The sequence below is a fragment of the Hippocampus comes genome, unplaced genomic scaffold, assembly GCF_001891065.2.
Source record: "Hippocampus comes isolate QL1 unplaced genomic scaffold, H_comes_QL1_v1.1 scaffold72, whole genome shotgun sequence".
NCBI lineage: Eukaryota > Metazoa > Chordata > Actinopteri > Syngnathiformes > Syngnathidae > Hippocampus > Hippocampus comes.
In genome coordinates this window covers 274,680-292,908 of record NW_017806030.1, presented here as the reverse complement: position 1 = coordinate 292,908, position 18,229 = coordinate 274,680, and the positions used below count along the sequence as shown (strand labels likewise).

The 18,229-nt window shown below is 41.5% G+C and overlaps 2 protein-coding genes across 5 annotated transcripts in view; both read left to right on the top strand.

Moving 5' to 3' along the window:
- map4k1 (mitogen-activated protein kinase kinase kinase kinase 1) overlaps nucleotides 1–4,577 on the top strand; it is an 18,599-nt gene extending 14,022 nt beyond the window's left edge. Inside the window, exons 24-30 of one of the 4 annotated variants that reach the window (XM_019892750.1) lie at nucleotides 1–38; nucleotides 852–937; nucleotides 1,029–1,206; nucleotides 2,037–2,105; nucleotides 2,181–2,267; nucleotides 3,425–3,545; nucleotides 4,156–4,577. The exon at nucleotides 1–38 is cut by the window's left edge and continues 21 nt beyond it. In XM_019892750.1, coding sequence (XP_019748309.1) covers nucleotides 1–38; nucleotides 852–937; nucleotides 1,029–1,206; nucleotides 2,037–2,105; nucleotides 2,181–2,267; nucleotides 3,425–3,545; nucleotides 4,156–4,252 — 676 coding nt within the window. In that variant the 3' untranslated portion in view covers nucleotides 4,253–4,577. Of the gene's footprint in view, nucleotides 39–851; nucleotides 938–1,028; nucleotides 1,207–1,485; nucleotides 1,568–2,036; nucleotides 2,107–2,180; nucleotides 2,268–3,424; nucleotides 3,546–4,155 lie in introns of those variants that run through there. The other 3 variants (XR_002170830.1, XM_019892751.1, XR_002170831.1) reach the window with 3 other exon arrangements.
- Nucleotides 4,578–5,693: 1,116 nt separating this feature from the next.
- On the top strand, nucleotides 5,694–17,165 carry ube4a (ubiquitination factor E4A (UFD2 homolog, yeast)). The gene is made up of 20 exons (XM_019892759.1): nucleotides 5,694–5,881; nucleotides 6,487–6,659; nucleotides 7,117–7,293; nucleotides 9,052–9,164; nucleotides 9,292–9,444; nucleotides 9,684–9,843; nucleotides 9,949–10,151; nucleotides 10,221–10,412; nucleotides 10,493–10,826; nucleotides 10,974–11,103; nucleotides 11,308–11,615; nucleotides 11,833–11,965; nucleotides 12,049–12,239; nucleotides 12,505–12,605; nucleotides 12,738–12,851; nucleotides 12,985–13,159; nucleotides 13,246–13,426; nucleotides 13,599–13,746; nucleotides 13,855–14,012; nucleotides 14,307–17,165. Exons 2-20 carry the CDS (start codon nucleotides 6,527–6,529, stop codon nucleotides 14,446–14,448), a joined length of 3,246 nt encoding a protein of 1,081 aa, XP_019748318.1. The 5' UTR covers nucleotides 5,694–5,881; nucleotides 6,487–6,526; the 3' UTR covers nucleotides 14,449–17,165.
- Nucleotides 17,166–18,229: the final 1,064 nt, after the last annotated feature.

The window sequence follows — 18,229 nt, the reverse complement described above, 5'->3', positions numbered from 1 at the left end:
AATTGCTGACACCAAAGGATGCAGGACGTGTTCCGTCGGTATTCGCAAACACGATAATTACCACAAATATTATGGGTTCCTTTCTTCACCTTCTACGCCTCCTAACAACCTCTGTGCCTTTGCTTCTCCTGACTAGATTTCCCTGCCTCCTCCTCTCCTCACAACTCCTTTCCCAAATCTCCTCTTCTAACTAGAGTACATCTCTGCCTTTTCCTACTAAGCCTCCTTGCCTTGTTCATCCAACAGAACCACACCTTCTTCGCCCCCTCATCTCCGAACTAAACCTTCCTCCATTCCTATCCCAACTAAATTGCCTTGCTCATCCACGCCTCATGCCGCATCCTCTCCTAACTTGACCTCCTTGCCTCTTCATCCTTGTCTTCTCCCAAGTACACTTTCGAACCTGCTCCTCTCCTTTCTATACCCTTTGCCCTGACTTCCCGTCCGAACTCCACTTCTCTCTCTTCTCGTCTAACTACCATATCCTATATATCCAAGGCTCATCTGCTCTTCTTCCTTTCCTATCTCCACCCTCAATACATCCAACTGTATCTATTTGCTTCATTCTCTCCAAACTAAACCTTCATCTGTCCCTTTCTTCTTGGGATACCTCCTTTTCCCATCCTCTCGTCACTACACCAACCTACGTCCGCCTCCTCTCCTAACTACAGCTCCTTGCCTCCTCACCTACTACACCTACACTCTTATCCATCCACCTCATTTCTGCCAAATGACACCTTCTGTCTCATCCTCCCTTCCCAACTATACCTACTCCACCATCTCTCCTAACTACACCTCACTGCCCTGTTCTCCCCTTCTGATATTTTTGAGGCGTGTGTTACTTTTTTCAGCGGACAACTTCCTGTGCTGTGCGCTGGAGTCTAGTGTGGTGCTGCTGCAGTGGTACGAGCCAATGAACAAGTTCATGCTGATCAAGGTGGGCAGAGCTACAACAAGGAGAGATGTTTTATTTTTATTTTTTAATAAAGCACTTCACAAACGAGTATGATGTTGTTCTGCCAATGTAGCATTTTGACTTCCCCCTCACCAACGCGCTGCGGGTGTTTGAGACAGTGCTGGACCCCCAGCAGGAGTACCCACTGGTCTGCATTGGTGTCTCTCGGGGGTCCGGTGACACACTGCCTGTTGCTTTGGAGTACATCGACCTCAACTCGAACACTTCCTGGTTCACGTGCACTGACACGGGTGAGCCTGTGTGTGTGTGTGTGTGTGTGTGTGTGTGTGTGTGTGTGTGTGTGTGTGTGTGTGTGTGTGTGTGTGTGAAAGAAAGACAGGGTGTGAGTGTGTAAAATGTGTGGCTATTGCTACTGCTTGCTTGAAGAGCTATAACAAAAAAAATACTTATCAGATCTGGCAACTCCCTGGCACAACTTTCTTCAGGCTTTTGTATAGTCCCGTGACTGGTAGCAGGAGTTATCAACTCCTGGGGGCCTACAAACAGCGACGATTGTTTTTTTACTCCAGGATGTCATGTGCATTCTTGATGGTGATGAGCTGTCACAGACATTTGAGTTGAGTGGATGGCTATCAACCACAAGGTGGGCAGGTATTTTCCATGCCGTTTGCAGTTCATTGGCTTTTGCAAAAATAATTGACAAACTGCATAGATGTCAAACATAAACCATGTCAAAGACTCATTTTGATGATCTTAAGCAGATAACAATGGCGGAGAGGGGGGATTTTGATGGCATGAGACCTTCAAACATTTTCATTAACGAGCGCGGCTACGGTCACATTATGGACAGAACAAGCCACAAGCCACCGTCTGTGCCGCCACATAGAGCAAAGGGAGAGCAACGACAAAGCCTCCTTCCTGTAGTTAAGGTCACCTCCCACCTTTTACTCATTAAAAATAGATGGTATGGTGTTGGTTTTTAATATTGACTGTACACGCATATGTTCATGCCTGTACTGTGCATGTATTGCCTGTGCACAGGGGCTTGATAAAACTTGCATCTATCAAGGAGTCTCGCACACATTTTATAAAGATTCAAACTGTGTGTATATTGTCACAGATCAACGCTACCCAGATACCATGCAAGTCAACCAGTTGGACAGCAACTCGCTGCTGGTCCTATTCGAAGGTAAATTCATGTTTATTTCATCCTCATACTGTGTATTGTTTTTCATTCATGTGTCAGTCATCTTTCACACTGCAGGAGCAGCACACATCGTAAATTTGGAGGGGGCACTAAAGAGCGGCCAGCCTCACAAGACCACCTTCTCACACAATGTGGAATCTGTAGGTGGGTGGTAACATAAAAGAAGGGCGAGTGGTGTGTGAGCATGTTGCATTGTGACTATTGTGGTTCATTGTAAGATTCTTTTCATTTGGCTAAATATGCTGCTCAAAAGATTAGAAAAAGTGGTATATGCAAACTACATTTATCAGCTAATTAAGAAAGGAAAGCTGTCATTGCACCGTTACTAATAGTCAGAAATACTGTCATGGTAATAATCAGATAGCAGCAAATAAAAGGCCACTTTTGTTGAAACCAATTACTCATTCCAATACTTTTTAAATGTGGATGCATAATAATATAATAGCGTTTGGCTGGCAACCAGTTCAGGGTGTACCCCGCCTACTGCCCATTAGACAGCTAGAATCGGCACCAGCACGCCCGCGGCCCTTGTGAGGGGAAGCGGATTATAAAATGGTTGGATGGGTGACTTTTAGTCAAAACCAGGACAGAATGTAAATAACTGAAAAAATACATAAATATGTCAATAAAAAGTCATTGTCTGAAATGTTTGGATCGCTTCACCCACCACTGGTGTATGGTAACAAGTGACTTCTCACACACACACACACACACACACACACACACACACACACACACACACACACACACACACACCCACACACACACACACACACACGCACACATACACACAAACACAGAACGCCCCAAATAAAGCAGAGTCAGCATAAAAAAAAAAAAAAAAAATCACTGAGTTGAGGAATGTTCGGATTGTGGTCCATTTACAGAGGTTACATTAAATTCCGTTTAAAGTTGAATAAAACCTGGATGGAAATACTTTCCTACACCTGCTGATCATATTTCAAAATATTCTTTTAATGGACAAAAAAAAAAAACACACACACACACACACACACACACACACACACACACACACACACACACACACACACAAAACAAAGCTCCCTAACCAACATATGGATATGGATTACATTTTAAATTAAAAGCACTGCTTGAAACTTATCACAGGACATTTTCGTTGCTCATATTGTCCAAATGGTACTAGCTGAACAGGGACTTGAGCCCTGGACCTTGAGATTAAAAGTTTTATGCTCTACCAACTGAAGTACCCAGGGTCTGAGTACAGTAACAAACCATACTAAAGAGATCACAACAACTCAGTCATTTGTTTTTCTCTGCAGTGTATTTGGAGGACACATTTTTAGCGGTGTGGCGTCACGGCTGGTTAAGGACAAAAAAAGGCAAAGTGTTAGAGGAGAACACCGACCCCAAGAAAATGTTCCGGCTGGTACAATCTGACAGGTTTGACATTTTGTTCTTTACATCTGATTCCAAACCAGTGTCATTTAAAACATTTCTGTCCACAACGTAGTTCTGTCGAAAGTCACTTTCAAGAAAAGGCAATGTTACTACAACGATGTCATTCAGTCGGACAACCAATCTGTCATTGGGGTGGCGGGGGTGGTGGTGGTAGGTGCTATAGTTCCACTTCAGTCCTGTTGGTAATTGTGAGTTGCATTTCAAAATGGGTATCAGTTGTCACCAAATTTTTTCCATTTTAACCCTCATAAGTAAATCCATTTTGGCCAATTAGAAACTTGAAGTAAGCTAGTTCATGAAATGATTGGCTGAGCTCTGCCAAGGCCCAACGACCCGAGGAAAATAATATCTGGATGATCCAGATGTTGTCGTTCCACTCCAGTCCTGAATGTGGCAGTATTATAATGTAATAATTAGAGCATACAGTGATTATCTCTCCTTGATGGGAACAATGAATAGCCAAATGGACAACTTATTTTACTTATGCTTCCTGACTTCCTGTAGTGGTGTCCTGTACTTCTAAATATCATACTTGAACATAAACTTAACAAAATGTTGGGCGATAACAGCATACACTGTGACGTCCATGCAGGATGGTTGTCATGGAGACGCACCAGACCAAGGACCCCTCGGGGCTGTCCAACCTGTACTTGCTGGAGATTGCTGAGAAATACGTCATGCTTCCCTGATGGCCCGTGAGCAAAGCACTATGGGATACGTGGCGTTTCCCTGCAGCATTCATAAGATACGGGAGCCTTGCCCTCACTTGGTGAAACTGGTTTCAGTGGGATCCAGTCACTATATTGTCAGTCAGTGGTGCAATGACCTGTGTGGCACTGCCATGTATTAAAGTAACTTAAAGTCTCCACAAAGTGACTTGTCCAGTAATATGTCATTGTTTTATAAATAAATAAATAAATTATAAGATTCAATATTCCAAAAGTTTTATTGTTTTGAAGAGTCAAGTAAAAGCTATAAGAATTTATAAAAGAATAAAACCGTGCAAATATTTGAGCAGTTGTGGTGAGTGGTTTATGTCTATAAAATAGAGAAACAAATAGTACTATTCATGCATTAATGAGGTCAATATTACAGTGCAAATACAAAAAGATATCGAAAGTTAATTGTAATCAACAAAGAGTATTGTTATTTTAGAATATCACTGTGTAAAATGTAGTCCTCCAAATAATTACTTTAGTGTTTAATGAAAAAACTGCTCAGGTACTAACTAAAACTTCTGATTGCTATATTTTTTTAAGAGTGCATGATTATCAAATATAACGTAGGAATACTGTATGCCAATTCAAATATTGCCAACACTATCATTTTAAATGATATATTTTAATTACAAAAGCATAATCTAAAGCTAATTCATTCAGAATATATTTTTAAATTAACAGTCTTTGTTTACACACATACAATAATACAATACATGAAAAAGCACAGCCTCTCATTCTATATACTTATAGTTAGACGTAATTCAACTACAGTATTTTGAACTGTGTCAGTAATGCTGCCATCTGTTTCATTACTTAAAAACAATATTGATTCTGACAACTTGGATTTTATCTTCAGTGCTGTGCATATCCTACAGATTGCTTTTCTCCCTCCTTCTGAAAGAGCACAACTGCAGTTTCTGTTCTGTTCCGATCATCGCGGAACTTCAGCACACGGATTGCCACTGCTTGTGCACGGAACACAACCTGCTGGAGCTGTGGAGTGAAGGAGAGTTTCACTTCTTTCACTACGTCATGCCCCTTAAAGACAGATCAACACACAAAAATACTCCCATAATTTTTGTGTGAGTTACTTTCAGCTTCATTACACTTAATAAAACCATTTTGTTTCTTTACTTTCTCCTCTCCTGCTTTTAAGGCCCGACTGATTAATCTTCTTTTAAAATCGGAAAAAACCAAACAATTGGCAAAAAAATCAGCCGATTTAATGCATTCCAACAGAAGACAAAGATATTTTTAGTGAACGAATTATCAATATAACATATAGTAGTAATAATCAGAAGAATGATTCTGATAATAAGAATCGGAAAAAACAGCTCCATAATTAAAAGATTATTCATGTATATTTTTACTGTAATACATAGAGTCGTTGTAATGTAAAAAATATAAGTAAAATACAATGAGTAGAATAAAGCCAAGGGTGAAAGGACACGGCTGAAAAGAAGAAGAAAAAAAAGAAAACCCGTCGTTGCCTCATGTTGATGACGTCTCAATTTGTATTTACTGGAGGACTGACAGAATTCGTAGTGGTACAGGGAAGGAGAATATACCATCAAAAAAGACACTTTGCAAGTCAGACAGGTACGACAACAAAACTCAATCCATTTGAATGCACAGAAGGTTTATTTCACATATTTCTGGTCAGAATATATGACATTGGTGTCGAAACAGGCATTGACAACTTAGCTTGTTGCTTCCTGTGCTAGCTAACTAGCTAAAATAATAAGCCGTCAGTCAGCTAGCACTGCTTCGTACAACCAAATCACTCAAGCTGCTCGATGTCATCGTTAAAATAGGGCGACCCGTGAACAAACTCATTAAATTCACGTTTCTGCAAAGCCGATGTAGCGAAGTAATGCGTTAGGCTGCCGAGTAGGTAGGCAGTATGAGTATACAAATTGGAATTCCACATTTGATTGTATTAACTCCTTCGTGCATACTTCATGCATCAACACGGGTCCCACAACAGCTAGCCAATCCAGTGGATTTGAACTTATACAATTGTCTATTACACAGCTTGTTTTATACATGCTATCATCACCACAGTAAAAACACCATTGTGTAATAAATGTACCGGAGTGCTAGTGCTTATTAGCAACCATCAATTCTCCTAGGCTACGATGTACATAATTAAAAATAGGTAGTGAGAATCATGTGACAATGGTTTTGAGTGCGTCCCTTTAAAGGCTATGATCTTGGCTGGACTGAGTGTTGAGCCTCAGTGAGATGACTGACCAGGGCAACAACAACAACCACAACATCTCCTGCAACCCCTTCGCCGCCCTATTCAGCTCGTTGGCTGATGCCAAGCAGTTTGCGTCAGGCCAAAAGTCTGCACCGTTACCCACTGGACCGCCACGTGAGTAATGCAATGCAGAAGTACGCCTTCAAGCTATGAAACTGCTGCTCATGAAGATGAGTAATGAATGTATTTCATTGATTAGATATGATTAGTGACTCAAGCCCATGAGTGCACTCGCAATTTTTATGAGGCACTGCATCTATTAGAACAATGGTTCTCAAACTTATTATACAAAATACCACCTAATAAAAAGAAGCTCCTCAAGTACCACGTAAACACCCATTACAATATAGTACTATATTGTACAAATACAAGGCATAGGTTTCATCCCTATAGGGTGCATTCATTATTATTGTATACCACTGTAACATTATGACACACTAGTGGTCACTATAGGAGGAAATATGGGTTCAGATCAAAAATATTCCTCAGTACTAATCTGGAATGTCGATCTAAATTATGCTTAAATGATGCCTGTCACCGATGTTCCATGACTGTTTGTGTCACATTGTAGAAGATGACTCCGGGGAGAGCCAATCAGAGTCTGAGAACTCTGTGTCGGACAGCATCGACGACAATGACGACTCTGTGGCAGAGATAAGCCGATCCTTCCGATCCCGACAGGAACTGTGCGAGCAACTCAATGTGAATCACATGATCCAGCGTATATTTCTTATCACCTTGGATAACAGTGAGTAAATCAAAACAACTTGTTTTCTCATTAGTGGACTTATTGCACTGTCTCCCAGCCTTTATTTATTCTCGTATAGGGGGCTGTATAAAACCACAAAACTAAGACATGTTTGCCAGATAGTGGTGAAAGTTGATAACTTCAAACTACACTGGCCCCCCACACTGGCTAATTCGCGTTTTTCCCCTCCACTCAAAAATATTATTTGAAAATATTTTTTTTTTCACAATTTTCCCCAAAAATGGAAGGATTGGTAGATTGATATGTTCAATTTATGTCCTATAGATGGCAGTAATGCAGTGTTGCTGCGAACTACAACACCCAGAAAGATTTTTTTTTTTCCTATCGTATTGGTTGCCACTATCGTTCATCAAGCCTTGACTTAGTCATCAGGTGAAGGCACACCAAGAGTGTGCGGGAATTGAAACATGACTCATCACCCTCATGTGATGGGAAGTCTTGCTTTGAGCTTACTGGGTCTCTTTGCACAGACACTCTTTCAGGATGAGTCATTATTCTTAGGAAGTGGACAATAAAATGCCCCAGGCCATCCAATAAACACAGCAGTGAAATCCATTTCCCCAACACAGAAATCAAACCCCAACTTGTGAATTGAATCCTCTTTTTCTTTTGCACACTTTTTAAATTTTTTTTTTTTTTTTTTTTCTCACCTCTAGGGGATCCCAGTCTGAGAGCAGGCAATGGGATCCCCCCTCGCTGTGTTTACCTGGAGGAGATGGCAGCTGATCTGGATGGACAGGATCACACTAGTGGTCACTATAGGAGGAAATATGGGTTCAGATCAAAAATATTCCTCAGTACTAATCTGGAATGTCGATCTAAATTATGCTTAAATGATGCCTGTCACCGATGTTCCATGACTGTTTGTGTCACATTGTAGAAGATGACTCCGGGGAGAGCCAATCAGAGTCTGAGAACTCTGTGTCGGACAGCATCGACGACAATGACGACTCTGTGGCAGAGATAAGCCGATCCTTCCGATCCCGACAGGAACTGTGCGAGCAACTCAATGTGAATCACATGATCCAGCGTATATTTCTTATCACCTTGGATAACAGTGAGTAAATCAAAACAACTTGTTTTCTCATTAGTGGACTTATTGCACTGTCTCCCAGCCTTTATTTATTCTCGTATAGGGGGCTGTATAAAACCACAAAACTAAGACATGTTTGCCAGATAGTGGTGAAAGTTGATAACTTCAAACTACACTGGCCCCCCACACTGGCTAATTCGCGTTTTTCCCCTCCACTCAAAAATATTATTTGAAAATATTTTTTTTTTCACAATTTTCCCCAAAAATGGAAGGATTGGTAGATTGATATGTTCAATTTATGTCCTATAGATGGCAGTAATGCAGTGTTGCTGCGAACTACAACACCCAGAAAGATTTTTTTTTTTCCTATCGTATTGGTTGCCACTATCGTTCATCAAGCCTTGACTTAGTCATCAGGTGAAGGCACACCAAGAGTGTGCGGGAATTGAAACATGACTCATCACCCTCATGTGATGGGAAGTCTTGCTTTGAGCTTACTGGGTCTCTTTGCACAGACACTCTTTCAGGATGAGTCATTATTCTTAGGAAGTGGACAATAAAATGCCCCAGGCCATCCAATAAACACAGCAGTGAAATCCATTTCCCCAACACAGAAATCAAACCCCAACTTGTGAATTGAATCCTCTTTTTCTTTTGCACACTTTTTAAATTTTTTTTTTTTTTTTTTTTATCCTCACCTCTAGGTGATCCCAGTCTGAGAGCAGGCAATGGGATCCCCCCTCGCTGTGTTTACCTGGAGGAGATGGCAGCTGATCTGGATGGACAGGATTGGCTGGACATGGACAACATAGAGCAGGTTGGATAGCCGCACTCATTTTGCTTTTATGGAATATTTCCCTGCAGCCTATTAGATAGGCTTTATTTTGAAGGGAAAAAGAACTTAACACGTTTTGGCATGTACTTGCGCTGTTTCCTTTTCCTAGGCACTTTTTAATCGTCTGCTGCTGCTTGAACCAGGAAACCATCTCATCTACATGACATCATGCAGTGCTGTGAACCTGTCAGCTGACCGTGACGCTGGAGAGAAATGTGCCATTCCATACCTCTTTGCTTGTTATCAAAGGGCAAAGGAAGAGGTATTATAATAATAAGAAGAAGAAGAAGAAAATGATTTTATGTGAGACCAGTCCATGGCGCAAAATATGTGGGCACTTCTGCACGTTGCTGAAAAAATGTCACTTAATAGTTGACAACAAATACCCCTTAGTTGTTCAGCCCCTATTGGAGCGTTAATACATCATTTCATTGTCCTTGTTTTGGGCAAACAAGGACAATCTTCATTATTCAGTAACTATTTTATTTTTGCTTTCATCAGGTGACCAAGGTGCCGGAGAAGTTATTGCCATTTTCCGTTCGTTGTAAGAATCTGACAGTCTCAAACACGCGCACAGTTCTGCTCACCCCAGAAATCTACGTCAACCAAAGTGTGTATGAGCAACTTCTGGACCTGCTGCTGGACGCTTACAGTAGAGCACGTATGTTCTGGATTGAGCCCAGTCAAGTTCCTTGTGTGCTGACTTTGTTACAGCGGAAGCCTAACGTGTCAGTTTGGTCCTTGCAATGTCCCGCTGACATTTCAGAGCCAGAGGAGGTGGTGGAGTTTGTTGAGGAGGTGATTGCTGGCTTGCTCTCTGACCAAGAGGTGCGGACCTTCAAGGAGGTGATAGTTCCAGTGCTTGATATCTTCCAGGGTCGAATCAAAGACATTGATCTGTGTCAGCCCTTCTTCTACTTCTACCTTGATGTACTTCTCTACTTCAGCTATAATAAAGATATTGCCAAGGTCAGAAAACACTCTGGTAGATCTTACTTGTTTACGTTACAAGTGCCCACTGATACTTGATGCTTCCAGGTATTGATGGAGCACATTCAGCCCAAAGATCCGGCAAATGGGTTGCTGTACCAAAAGAGCCTACTCGGAACTGTGTTGAATGTGTCTTGCCTGCTGAAAACACCGGGAGTGGTAGAAGGACATGGCTACTTCCTGAACCCATCCCGTTCCAGCCCTCAGGAGACTAAAGTCCAGGAGGCGAACATCCACCAGGTGAAGATTTCTGATCATCTTACGTTGTCAGTGTCTACCCAATGAAGGCTCAGTGATGACGTTTACACCTTCTTTTGCAGTTTATGGGCCAGTTTCATGATAAGCTGCACCAAATGTTTAAATACTTGCTGCAGCGGTCGAGTGAGACGCGCCACCTGCTGCTGTCATGGTTGGGCAACTGCCTGCACGCAAACGCTGGCCGGGCCAAGATTTGGGCCAATCAAATGCCAGAGCTCTTCTTTCAGATGTATGCCTCAGATGCATTCTTCTTGAATTTGGGCGCAGTGCTTCTGAAGCTGTGCCAGCCCTTCTGCCGGCCACGTTCATCCAAATTGCTCACATTTAATCCCACGTACTGCGCAGTCCGAGACCTAAGTGAAGAGGAGAGGTGCATTCGCAATGTGCATGCGAGAGGTAAATATAGCTTCCTTCTAGTGACCCAGCTATTTAGGTGCTCTTGTTTAAGTTTTATTGGAACACTGTTAATTTGGCATGTCTTTGGAGTGACACTTTCCAGTGAATTAGATCCACAATTGAGTGATCAGCTGTATCCTTCGCCAGGTCTTGACAAGGAAACCTGTCTGACCCCCATGCCCTCCCAGCCCACGCAGGAGCCTGCTGCAGAGTCCTACAGCCTACTGACAGAAAACCTCGTCCTCACCCAGCTCACCCTGCATCTTGGCTTCCACAGGTTTACCTTCACATCCCCCAAATTGTGCTGCTTGGTGGAATATAACTTTAGTATTCAGCAAGGATGACAAAACATGTCAGGTTTTTATAGGTTGCTCGGAAAATGCGATGCAACAACTAACAATTTTAATTGCCGAGCAATCGGTTCCACCTAATCCATTGTGTCCCGAGTATAGCCATATGTGTTGTGTTGTTGCATCCGCAGACTCCATGAACAGCTGGTCAAGATGAACCAGTCTCTGCACAGGCTTCAGGTGACGTGCGAGGAGGCCCATCGCACAGGAAACCCCATGTCGGAGCAGCTCTTGGAGCAATTTGAACGCCTGATGATTGTCTTCTTGTCAACCAAAGCTGCCACCACACAGCCCGCCATGCTGCAATGCTGCCTTAACCTCCAAGCATCCACTGCTGCTCTGCTGGTGCAGTTTGCTTTGGGAAACCACGGCCATGAACATGTAGCACTTAGTTTTCCGCTGCCCACACTGCAAAACACCATGCTTTGCTTTGTACCAGGTAAGGTGATGTAATTAATGTATTAACCCATACACAGGCTTCCTTGAGTGGCATGCTCATGAATCACTGCCAAAGTGAACTTCATTTTATTTCAGTTTAAAGTGCAATACTTTTGCATTTAATGTGATGGTGGTACTTGCAGAGCGGAGTATTTTTTGACATGGTAGCAAAAGTTTCAGAGCACTTGTATTAATCATGTTTTTGTATGTTTTTTCAGAATTTTTTGTGGAGAACTTGGGAGATTTTTTCATCTTCCTTCGGCCATTCGCTGATGATGTTTTGGAGACCTCTGCTGAGAGTCTTGAGCAGATTCTTAACTTTATCACTGTCTTCATGGGTAATGTAGAACGGTACGGTATCGGATTTAGTTGTGTCAGATAAAATATAACCCCATTAATGCTTCAGCAAACATTCCATGTTGCTTTCACAACAGAATGAAGAATCCACATTTAAGAGCAGAGCTAGCAGAGGTCTTAGAGGCGGTGATGCCCCACATACTGCCTCTGGCGCCCGGTACTCCTCAGCCAATCGTCTTCCAGCGACAGAGAGTCTTCTGCTCTTACAAATATGCACCTCAGTTGGCCGAAGCCCTCATCACTGTGTTTGTAGACATTGAATTTACAGGTGAGACACTGCAGCTTGAAGAAAATAATTTAAATGTATTGTATATTATATTGTCGCGGTCAGACGGAAACCCCCCCACGGAAACGTTTAATTAATGGAAATAAATAAAACGAAGCTTAGTTTTTAACCAGGATTTAAAGGCATTTATATGGTACTTGATGTTGACTTCACTTCTATTGGCAAATTATTCTCTTCGTCAGCAGCTCTATGCCGCTTCACCATGTTTGCTTTGAAACCTGCCTTTTCCTCCCTTGTTGTTCTTCAGGCGATCCTCACCAGTTTGAACAGAAGTTCAATTACAGAAGACCCATGTATCCTATCCTCAAGTTCATGTGGGGCGAAAATAACTACAGAGAGAGTATCAAGGTAATTGGAGGGATTTGTTTTTTTGTTTATTCAGGTTTGAAAACAGTCCACCAATCTGGTGATTATGTTCTTATTTCCACCTAGGTAACCATGTATGCAATCAATGAAATAATGTACTTTGTGTTTTCTCAGCATTTGGCAGACTATGCATCCAAGAACCTCGAAGCCATGAATCCTCCTCTGTTCCTTAGGTTCCTCAACTTGCTGATGAATGATGCCATCTTCCTTTTAGATGAGGCTATTCAGGTGAGGCTACAAGACAAAAATCTCTGCAGAGGAATAATGCGCATCCCGTTTCAAGTATTTTTTTCTCTCACAATGCCGAAAAGAATGTTTTTTTTTCTATTTTCAGTTAGCATTTTTTTTTTAAATCTTGCAGTACCTGAGTAAAATCAAGATCCTGCAGCTGGAGCGGGATCGAGGAGAGTGGAATGACCTGGCCCCCGATGCCCGAAGGGAAAGGGAGTCCAGCCTGCAGATGTTTGGACAGCTGGGCCGCTTCCATAACATCATGTCTAATGAGACCATCGGCACACTGGCCTTCCTCACTTCAGGTCAGACCAATTCAATATGTATATTTTAAACCCTCCATCAGTCCTTGCTGTTCTCTTGCAGTAATGTCCCTATTTTTTTCCCCTAGAGATCAAAGGGATCTTTGTGCACCCTTTCTTGGCTGAGAGGATCATCTCCATGCTCAACTACTTTCTGCAGCACTTGGTAGGACCCAAAATGGGTGCTCTTAAAGTGAAGGACTTCACTGAGTTTGACTTCAAGCCCCAGCAGCTTGTCTCTGACATCTGCACCATCTACCTTAACCTGGGGTACGTTGTGAACATTCTCTTGAGTACTGTGAACGGTATTAGGTGTCTTAAGCCCAATCGATGAAGTTATTGTGACTTCATCTTTTGGAGCCATTGTGTTAGCTAGAGGGGAAATACAGTTGCACTTACTTTGGTTGACAAATAAAATTGTATTTGTACATTTCTTTGGCAGAGATGAGGAGAATTTCTGTGCTACCGTTCCAAAGGATGGACGTTCATACTCCCCTACCCTCTTTTGCCAAACGGTGAGGGTACTGAAGAAAATCAACAAGCCCGGGGATATGATTGTGGCTTTTGGACTCCTTGCTGATAAAATAAAGGTATCATTTGACTCTGGAGAAGATGATCAAAATATTTTTTTTTCTTGAGGGGGGGGGTTGTGTATCTCTGCAGCGTCAAATTGTCCTGTTACTCTGCTTGCACTCTAGTCCCATGCAGATCGACAGCAACAGGAGGAGGAGACTTACTCAGAGGCCCCAGAAGAGTTCCTGGATCCTATCATGTCCACACTGATGCTCGATCCTGTTCTTCTTCCTTCTTCCAACGTCACAGTCGACCGCTCAACTATAGCAAGGCATCTCCTCAGGTTAGTTCCCAACTAACATCAGGACTGAAGATGATTTACACACTGCCTGTAATTATGTCACTATTATGTTATTTAGTCTAACTGATTCATATCTCAGCTTTCTCTCCACAAACCAACATATCAGTGTGCCTTTGAAAGCAGACCAAACTGTGCATTTGGTCCACACCTGAGTTGATTGCTGTGTGAGGGTTTTGTCACAGTTTTGATGCCTCCACGCGAACCCCAGCTAAAACAAAACCTACAGAGCACGCTTCTTCGTAAAGCTTATATAAAAAGAGTGTGTCCTCATTCCAGTGACCAGACAGACCCGTTCAACCGCAGTCCTCTCACCATGGACCAGATAAGGCCAAACGAGGAGCTCAGACAACAGATCTTACAATGGCTGGATAAGCATAAGCAGGAGAGGCTGCAGCTGGGACCAAGTGACCAGACTTGATCCGCTCGGTGCCTAACAATGACTGCATCCTTGTTTGCTTCCCTCTTCCACATCTAGAGTGCCCCTCTGCCTTTTTTTTTTTTTTTTTTGGGTGGCTAATCTGTGGTGTACTTGTCGCCGCAGATTCCAGACTCCTGTCTCATACTGCATTTAAATCCTATTTAATACAGCTCAGCCAGCATGCAACAGAGCTGGTTGACTTGCTGTTTTTCTGTGCCAATGGTAAACATTTGCATTATGGGAGTGATACGATCTTGAGCAGGAGAGGAGAATTACAGGACAGTGAAAAAGCATTTGCCCCTTCTTGATTTTGATGTATTTATTTTTTTACATATTTATCTCATTTAAACGTTTCGTATCGTCATCAAGCCAATTTTAACTTCTTTGGCCTGTCGCACACCTAGAGACGCAACTGAACGGGACAGTCGTAAACAAAGTGGTGACCATTTGAAAATGTGAACACTGGCAGAGGAAATGCAGTGTTCCACATTGAGATTTATCCATTTCCTAATCATTTTGAGAAATCATGAACATGAGTGTCATCACATAGTAATTATTCATAATAGCATATAATAATCATTTTATTCAGAGTAATTTTAGCAAAAGTGTCAAACTGGTACTCCCTTGGATTGATCAATACCCAAGAAGTAGTTGTCAAATTCTGAAGTGTAGGTGACACCTGATCTGCTGTATTAGTTTTTACTGAACCAGAAACAACATGGCACAATTGTCAAGCAAGAAGTGGATTTCCCTGGTCAGTGTAGCAGTTGTATAATACTACAAAGAGGAAAACCGGGTGAGAAATAAAGGAGTGTGGATAGTTTAGAGTGTGTTGGCAATGATTGCCACATTTTGCTGACAGAGACTCTCCACGCTGCACTTTTTTAACCACAGGTATTTTTTTCAAACATATATATATATATTGGATATATACATAGATGCATACTGGATATACTCTATTAATATGGCTTGGCAGCCCTCAACTGGATCTCGCGTCTGACTCGGAAACATAATTTTTGTTGTGAAAGCTCATGTGATATGACGTGGTGATTTCAATTGCCTGTTAGGTCTCCGATGTTGCGACACTGTTCATTTGCAAGTCAAATTTTGAGTTGACGGTTGACCGCTCCTGAAAATTACTAAAAGAATCCTGCATACTGCACGATAGTTAAGTCACGTTGGGCTGCGTCACTTGTGCGGCGGCTTTTACAAAGATAAAGTGAATACCAAATGCAGTTTGTAAATGATGAGGGTGATGAATCTAATTGAGATGCTGTGGTATGAACTTAATTAAAAACAGGCACTTCAAGCTTGAAAACTGGTGAAACAACTGTTGATATTACATACCGGTAAAATATTTTTTTCATACAAGAAGAATGGCCCTCTGAGAAACTGAAATGGTTCCCTAAAAGAAAAAGGATTCCTCACCCCTGAATTGAGTTTTGTGTTCGTTTGACATTCACATCACGAGTGTGGCCACTGATCATGTTCAAACCAGTTGTTGAATAGTCTTAACACATTTCCCATCTGAACAAAATTTTACACAGCAACACAAGCATTTTGCGACGCTAACATGACAGAATGACAACATTTATTACTTGGGCTCCAACTACAATGACTGAAGTAATATGCAGCACTTTTGGTTCAAGCTGCATGCTAGATGTAGATATAAACAGAACTTAAACTTTAAGGCAAATCTATTAAAACCTGTGAGGTATTTATTTACAGCCCTCGTTGTATTTGTTGTGTAAGTTACAATGACAGCGCCATAAGCACACGCCAGCATTTAAAGTTCCGACATGAAATAAAGAATGTGTTCGTCTGTCAGACACTCATTCAGGAAGTCTCGCTGGAAAATCCACTATGCATAGCACAATTACTGTTTTAAATGTGAATAACACAGGTCTATAAAAAACAAAAAAAAAAACAAATGACCAATTATACAAATGTGATTTTCTCTTTCAGAGGGGCTGAATACATGGGGCTGTCATTGATTCTGTTTACCCAATGCAACAAAGATTGGGGACAGGGGGTCATTATTAATGTTTTATAATGTTCAAGAGATGGCAAAGTTCCCAGGGAAGCATTGACTTTCAATTTAACATAATCAGTGTTGGGATAATACATTCAATATATTCCAAAACTATGGGGTGCTAGATGTTTTTTGTCCTTTTTTTTCCTTTCTATCTTTTGTAACAAGTGTTTATCATGACACCAGATCTCACCTCAATTGCCCTTTAAATCATTAACAGCTAAGTGATCGCAGAGAGTGTTTTTGCAAGGTTTTGATATTGTTTGCATTAACATGAAGCAACCGAATTACACTTTTGGGACATTTTATTTCTTGTTAGATAGAGAGCTGCAGAAAATGTGCAAGGTGGGGGTCAATTCAATGAACGCAGGATTATCCTTTAAGAGATTTTAATAAATAAAAGTTATCAAATGTGGCTGTGATGAAGAAAAAAATGTGAAGGAAGTATGTGATGATTTGGCATGCCTGTGCTTTATGTTAAAGATCTTAGGTGAAAATATAATCCTATATTTTTGTTTTATTGTAAAATTTTACTTTGAGTATACAGTATGATTAAAAAAAATGGTCTTCTTTTTTGTGGCTACATGCTCGTTTTTATGTAATTTACCAGTGCATAAGATGAGGTGGCCATATTTTGCTCATTAATGACTGCCTACATAAAAATAAAATACAATCGCAGACTCATTAAGCAATACAATACAATTGTATTTTGGCAGCTTAATTTACTTTTTGGTGTTGACCCAGCGAAATCTGGAATATTTCAAAATAAACATACCAAATCAGCTTTGTTTTGAGTGCACGTGGAATGGTGATCGACTGGTTAGCACATCCGCCTCATAATGCAGATGTGCAGGCCTCAATGTGTGAAGTCTGCGTGTTCTTTCCATGCCTGTGCGGGTTTTCTCCGGGTATTCCAATTTCCTCCCACATTCCACAAACAGGCATGACAGGCTAGTGGAACACTCTAAATTGTCTCCAGGTGTGTTTGTGAGCGTGAATGGTTGTTTGTCTGTGTGCCCTGCGATTGGTTGGCAACCAGTTTAGGGTGTGCCCTGCCTACTCTTCGAACACAGCTGGCATAGGCTCCAGCACGCCCACGACCTTCATGGAGATAACCGGATTAGAAAATGGATAGATGGAGAGATGGATGGATGTTTTGAGTGCATAGATGTTATCTCCTCCTATGAACACCATTGTATTTAGCATAATGGAACAACAGAAACTTACTGTAATGTTTTAAATGTTTAACAATCAAGGTCCAATTTAGAAAATAAAAAAAAAACAGTTTGGTTTTGCCTTTCATGCCCTTTTTGGGCGTGATTGTGTGCCTTGTAATTTTGAAAACATTTTTGTTTCACCACAAACATTTTAAGTAGTAGTAATAATTGTACTAATATTAATGTAAACGCATTTCTTAAGGTGACAAAAGCTAAGGAATGTTGGAGATCAGAAATTAAAATACACCATCATGCATTTTTTCGGAATGCGGGAGGAAACCAGAGTCTGATCTTGTGTTTGAACCCGTAACCTCTGAACAGTGAAGCATAGGCGCAAACCAGTCATGCGCCATGCCACAAAATACCGAACAAATACATTGATGGGGCTTGAGCATCCCCCAAAATAGGATAGAAATGCCTATGGCACCAGGTGTTATAGCCGATACTACCTCCAATTTTACTCAGTATCGGATTAGGAAGTAAAAAATATCGAACATTACTACCACAAATGTGGCACCGCTTTAAGGCTTTC

Coding starts and splice junctions, on each gene's coding strand:
- ube4a (XM_019892759.1), top strand. CDS start 6,527: ATGACTGACCAGGGCAACAACAACAACCACAACATCTCCTGCAACCCC. Junction 11,104..11,307: donor CTGCATCTTGGCTTCCACAG/GTTTACCTTCAC, acceptor TTGCATCCGCAG/ACTCCATGAACAGCTGGTCA. Junction 14,013..14,306: donor ATAGCAAGGCATCTCCTCAG/GTTAGTTCCCAA, acceptor TCCTCATTCCAG/TGACCAGACAGACCCGTTCA.